The sequence below is a fragment of the Oryza sativa genome, chromosome 8 (assembly GCF_034140825.1).
Source record: "Oryza sativa Japonica Group chromosome 8, ASM3414082v1".
Lineage (NCBI taxonomy): Eukaryota > Viridiplantae > Streptophyta > Magnoliopsida > Poales > Poaceae > Oryza > Oryza sativa.
In genome coordinates, this window is record NC_089042.1 from 9,093,717 (window position 1) to 9,100,397 (window position 6,681).

The 6,681-nt window shown below is 40.2% G+C and overlaps 1 protein-coding gene across 1 annotated transcript; it reads left to right on the forward strand.

The window, feature by feature from the left end:
* Positions 1 to 1,758: 1,758 nt before the first annotated feature.
* Positions 1,759 to 5,646, forward strand: LOC4345065 (receptor kinase-like protein Xa21). Its single transcript, XM_015793195.3, has 2 exons — positions 1,759 to 4,819; positions 5,056 to 5,646. The coding sequence occupies exons 1-2, from the start codon at positions 2,134 to 2,136 to the stop codon at positions 5,403 to 5,405; spliced, it is 3,036 nt and encodes a 1,011-aa protein (XP_015648681.1). The 5' UTR covers positions 1,759 to 2,133; the 3' UTR covers positions 5,406 to 5,646.
* The last annotated feature ends 1,035 nt before the right edge of the window (positions 5,647 to 6,681 follow it).

Genomic DNA, 6,681 nt, shown 5'->3' on the forward strand with positions numbered 1-6,681 from the left:
TCTAATTTAGAATAGCAAACAGAAGTTGCACACGAACTGCTATAAACACGCTGCGCCGACGGCGAAAAGTGCTGAAATCAAAGGGAAAATGAAACTCCTAAAATGAAGTGTTTTGGGGTTTATCCAACAACAACAAACAGGTGGCAGCTTAAAAGTTGTAGATACACTGCAAACTGCAGCAGAACCAGGTTCAGTTGAGAGGATGAGGATGCTGAGTGGGTCTGGTTGATATCTTGTCAGCATCTTTCTCAACTTCAACACTCCTCGTGGATCAATGTAAAGAACATTGTTAGGCCTCAATAATTGATCATTTCGTTACATCAAGTATCATATTCCAATGGCCGGCACAGCACTAACTTGTAGGGCCCTAATATCACCTGAAAGTTATGCGGTCTAACCTTTGGATTCCCTGGGGAAATGACAAATGACAAATGTTACAACACGAATTTTTTTTTTTTGAAGCAAAGTTACAACACGAATGTTACAACACGAATTTTGAAAAGCATCGTGACTTCATCGCACTAGACAATAGCATATGAAACTGCTGCTCCCAGGCAACAGTTTGTTTGTGTTCCTGTTCCAAATGATGCAGGCTGCTATGGAGACAGCCCTGTGGTTTAGAATAGGTGTTAGGTCAAATGTCATATCTGATATTGGACCATCTTTTGGACAGTTAGAAAAGAGGTTTTGCAAGACAAAATAATAGCATGGTGCAATCACAAAGTTCACATGTTGGTCATGTTGTGCCGACATTGGAAAATTGCCTCCAAATCTACAACTGAATTGGATATTCCCATTTTCAGTATTTTTGAAATCGGTGAATAGAAAGGCTGCTGATTCTTTTGTTCAGATGTTAGTGAAAGTAAACTTGTTAACTAGGGGTGGGCAATCGGTCTGGACCAATAGTTCGGTCTGGTCCTTATGGTCTAAAGAAAGTTCGGTCTTCTCAAACAGAAGACCGAAATTGTAAATGATCAAAGCATCAACATATATTTTGAACAAATCAGATGAAACTGTAAACTTCAAAATTGACTATCTCAATATTAAATACCCATTGTTTTGCAAAATCATGTGGGCAAACTATTTTACATAGAACTATCAAAATGTGTCACTTTCTGATTGAGTTGATTGTGCCAGGTGAACAGTGAATTCAACACAACTTATCTCTTTACGACTAATTTTTTTACACTGTTAGTTTTCATGTACGAGATTTCAGCATCACTTGAACAGTTCGAGGTTTGGTCTTGCATGCTATAGTCTTTGTCACAAATACTAATTCCTGATAGAGACCATACTTCTCAAAGTAAAATGTTATCTACTTATTTCAAAACATCATTTGCAGGGTCAATTCTGCTTAATTAGCCATCACAAAGATTTGAAATATATACGGATTGATAATTTTAAAAAAACAACCCCTAAGCATCATGAAAATGTAAGCCTCTACAGTAAGTTCATTTTGAATTGTTAACTTCAAATATTTTACAGTTTGAAAAATACAAACATTTCTGTATTATTTGTTGAATTAACGTAAAGGAGATATATTAAGGCTGCATTTGGCAGCCACTATACGTTTCCTTTGCATAAGAATGAAAGAGAGATATTAAGGCTCCATTTCACAGCCACTATATTAAGGATCCATTTCACAGCCAGTAAAAGTGGTGGTAGTGTGTGTTGGTGTCATAAATACTAAATAAGAAAACATGTAAGTTGCATCACTAATTTTGCAGAAAAAACAGAACCTTCCAAATATAGTGGCTCTCAGGAGTGCTGAAATATTTCTGGCTTGCCAATGCAACAAGAGGGAATCACGTAGTTTATATCTCCATTGACAACCATTGCATGAATTGATCAACAAGACAAAAGTTACAAAACATGTGAAATTAAACAATATCACCACAAAAGTCGTTTCACAAGGGATATTGTGGTCGTGCGCCGGCCAGGTGAGATGTGTGAGTGGGTTTTGGTGTGAAGGGGTCACCTTTTGGAGTTTTGGTCCCTTCTCTGTAATTGTTTATTTCTTCTAAATGTAATGAAGTGCAGTCATCCTACGTTCTTCTACACCTTATATGCTGACATACTCTTGTTAACAAGTGTTATCACCATATTGCAACCTCTCAACCTCCTTCCTCTGCCATGGAAACCATGCTCTCTCTTCTCACACATGCCCTCCTCTTGCAAACAGTCACCTCTCAGACCATCAATGGTGATGATCTCTCAGCACTCTTGTCATTCAAATCCCTCATAAGGGATGACCCAAGAGAGGTGATGTCATCTTGGGACACCGCTGGCAATGGTACAAACATGCCAGCACCTGTCATCTGCCAATGGACTGGTGTTTCCTGCAACAATCGCCGGCATCCAGGTCGCGTAACCACTCTCCGTCTGAGTGGCGCTGGCCTAGTCGGCACCATCTCCCCTCAGCTCGGCAACCTGACCCACCTCCGTGTCCTTGATCTGTCAGCCAACAGCCTCGATGGTGATATCCCAGCTAGCCTTGGTGGTTGTCGAAAGCTTCGTACATTGAACTTGAGCACGAACCACCTGTCAGGTTCAATCCCTGATGATCTTGGTCAGTCATCAAAGCTTGCCATTTTCGATGTCGGCCACAACAATCTTACTGGTAATGTTCCCAAGTCATTCTCCAACCTCACAACACTTGTGAAGTTTATCATAGAGACGAACTTCATTGATGGCAAAGATTTGAGCTGGATGGGTAACCTCACATCATTGACACACTTCGTTCTTGAAGGGAACCGTTTCACTGGTAACATCCCTGAATCTTTTGGTAAAATGGCTAATCTTATTTACTTTAATGTCAAAGATAATCAGTTGGAAGGCCATGTTCCTCTACCGATCTTCAATATTTCTTCCATTAGATTCTTGGATCTTGGTTTCAACAGACTGTCAGGATCACTTCCACTCGATATTGGTTTTAAGCTTCCCAGGATAAAAATTTTTAGCACTATTGCTAACCATTTTGAGGGCATAATACCACCGACCTTCTCAAACGCATCTGCTCTCGAATCCTTGCAACTTCGTGGAAACAAATATCACGGCATGATTCCTAGGGAAATTGGCATCCATGGTAACCTGAAGTTCTTTGCGTTAGGAGACAATGTGCTCCAAGCCACACGGCCTAGTGATTTGGAATTTTTTACATCATTGACCAATTGTAGCAGCTTGCAAATGCTAGATGTTGGCCAGAACAACCTTGTTGGTGCAATGCCAATTAACATTGCAAACCTGAGCGGAGAGCTCTCATGGATTGACCTAAGTGGCAACCAATTAATTGGGACCATACCTGCAGATTTGTGGAAGCTTAAACTTACATCTCTCAACCTGTCATATAATCTCTTCACAGGAACTTTACCTCATGATATTGGCTGGCTTACAAGAATCAATTCTATCTATGTATCACATAATAGAATCACTGGGCAGATTCCACAATCATTAGGCAATGCCTCACAGTTGAGCTCTCTCACTTTGTCAAATAATTTTCTGGATGGAAGCATTCCATCAAGCCTTGGCAATCTCACAAAACTTCAATACTTGGATCTTTCCGGTAACGCCTTGATGGGCCAAATCCCACAAGAAATACTTACAATACCTTCCCTTACCAAACTTCTCAGCCTCTCCAACAATGCTCTAAGTGGCTCTATTCCAAGACAGATTGGGCTCTTGAACAGCCTTGTCAAAATGGATCTCTCAATGAATAAGCTATCTGGTGAAATCCCAAAAGCTATTGGCAGCTGTGTCCAATTGAGTTTCCTAAATTTCAAAGGAAATCTTCTCCAGGGACAAATACCAGAAAATCTGAACAATTTGAGGAGCCTTGAAATCCTTGATCTCTCTAACAACAACTTGGCAGGTCCCATACCTGAATTTCTAGCGAATTTCACGCTTCTAACTAATCTAAACCTCTCCTTCAACGCACTGTCAGGTCCTGTTCCAAATACAGGGATTTTTTGTAATGGCACTATAGTGTCACTCTCAGGTAATACAATGCTATGTGGCGGCCCTCCAGATTTGCAATTCCCTTCATGCCCATCTAAAGATTCAGACCAGGCTTCAGTGCATCGACTACATGTCTTAATCTTTTGCATTGTTGGAACTTTGATTTTCTCTTTGTTTTGTATGACTGCATACTGCTTCATTAAGACAAGGATGAAACCGAATATCATTGATAATGAAAACCTATTTCTTTATGAGACGAATGAGAGGATATCTTATGCCGAACTACAAGCAGCAACCGAGTCATTCTCACCGGCAAATTTGATTGGTTCTGGAAGCTTTGGCAATGTTTACATTGGAAATTTGATTATTGATCAGAATCTAGTACCTATTGCAGTCAAGGTTCTTAACCTTAGCCAACGAGGAGCCAGTAGAAGTTTCTTGACTGAGTGTGATGCTCTTAGGAGAATTCGACATCGGAAACTTGTCAAGGTGATCACCATATGCAGTGGATCAGACCAAAATGGTGATGAGTTCAAGGCGCTTGTCCTAGAATTCATTTGTAATGGAAGTTTAGATGAGTGGCTGCATGCAAGCACGGCAGCAATTAGCACAAGCTACAGAAGGCTAAATCTGATGAAAAGGCTGCATATTGCTCTTGATGTGGCAGAGGCATTGGAATATCTTCACCATCATATTGTGCCGCCTATAGTTCACTGTGATATTAAACCAAGCAACATTCTTTTAGACGATGACATGGTGGCGCATGTTACGGACTTTGGTCTAGCAAAGATAATCAATATTGCTGAACCGTGCAAAGAAAGCAGCTCATTTGTAATTAAAGGAACAATTGGATATGTTGCACCAGGTAAGTGGATATTATTCAACTCAACTATGTCAGGATCTCAATAATTATTTCCATTCTATATATTTTACTAGTTTAACAAAATGATACGATAGTATTTTAATGTGACCTAGCGATGCAAAAACAAAATGTAATATTGATGTTATATTTGACTGAAAATTGTAGTGCGAGATCCACCTTTTATCCCATACTCACTATGTATCCACTAAAACTTTTTTATGATTTATATATGTTTGCAGAATATGGCTCAGGATCTCCGGTCTCTATGGATGGGGACATATATAGCTATGGGGTGTTGTTGTTGGAAATGTTTACTGGAAGAAGACCAACTGACAATTTTATCAATGGTATGGCAAGTCTTATCGATTATGTCAAGACAGCCTATCCTAACAATCTATTGGAAATATTGGACACTAATGCAACCTACAATGGAAACACCCAAGATATGACACAACTAGTTGTTTATCCTATATTTCGACTTGGTCTAGCATGCTGCAAGGAATCACCAAGGGAAAGAATGAAGATGGATAATGTAGTCAAGGAATTGAATGCTATAAAGAAGGCATTCTCAGCTCATACATATGCCTGATAATGAATTTCGAGCAACGAAGTAATCTGGGTAAGCAATGAATGTAACTAGATTTGGTTGTCTGCTTGAGAAGTTGTTACTTACTGAAGCATACTTTGTTTGTTTCTGAAGTCCAGAATATTGTCAGTACAGTTTATTTTCTTCTCTTCTTGTAATTTTTATCCATTTCATTTTTGTATTTTGGAGGTGTTACCCATGGTTTAAAAGAGTAAATATTGGTTTTACGCCAATATTTAACCTAGCCCCCTGGACTTGCAATTTGGTTTCTCAGACCCCTGAACCTGCTCCCGTTTGCACCTTTGCACTATCCAGTTGTTGTTGTTTAGTAATGAAAAAATCACATCAGAATAATAATATGACATTAAAGAACAGCACAAATCTTACCATTTAATCCTTTTTAAAAATATATATATATTTAGAGCCAGGTTGGATGATTAGTACTATCTTTCACCAGTAAATCTTTTACCGATGTAATTACTGGAAACCAAAAAAAAAATACAGCCTTGTTATTTTATTATCCCAGAAGGAAAAAAAAATGTTGTTCGGGTGCACTGTGCAATGAAGCGAATGAGGCAAACCGAAAGGGGTAGAAGATGAGATGACAAGGATGGCTGATGAACCTGGCTTCGCCAAGGCCTGAAGACAACGATGCGCGCGGATGGCCGCCGCCGTGGACCGATGCCAGCGGGCAACCGCTTGGATCGGCGACTCGAGGAGGTCGGCCGCGCGGATCGACTCCGGCGGCACAGACCGAGCAGATAGACGGCAGGCGAGAATGCCGGCCAGGCAGATCGCCGGCGGGAGGAGGCCGGCGATTCGGATCGAGATGGGGAGGCGGTGGCGGCGGTGGAAAACCGGCGAACCCAAACGGCCTTTCTCAGTCTGATGCGAGTAAGTTTACGGGCCTGTAATTTGCTTCCGTTTTCGGGCCTATACAGGTCTTCTGAGCAGGCCGTATTATTTTCTTGTTACATTCATACACATGGGTGCATTGTTTCATGGTGGCAAATTGAATCCACGTTGCAGTCAGAATACCCTAATACGGATTTTCACCATACTTCCGGACACCACTGTTTGGCTTATTTGTAAACGAAAAATATTTTTTCCCTATACATGTACTTAAAGGTTAAAAATAAACTTTGATAAAAAAAACCCAAATCAATTTCAAATTTAAAGTTAAAAATTTAAATTTTAGCTAATAAGTATAAGCATAAGCGAGAAAGTGAGGCTGCACAAGTTGATGGTACAGCAAGACAGGATGTGGATTGTGGAATGG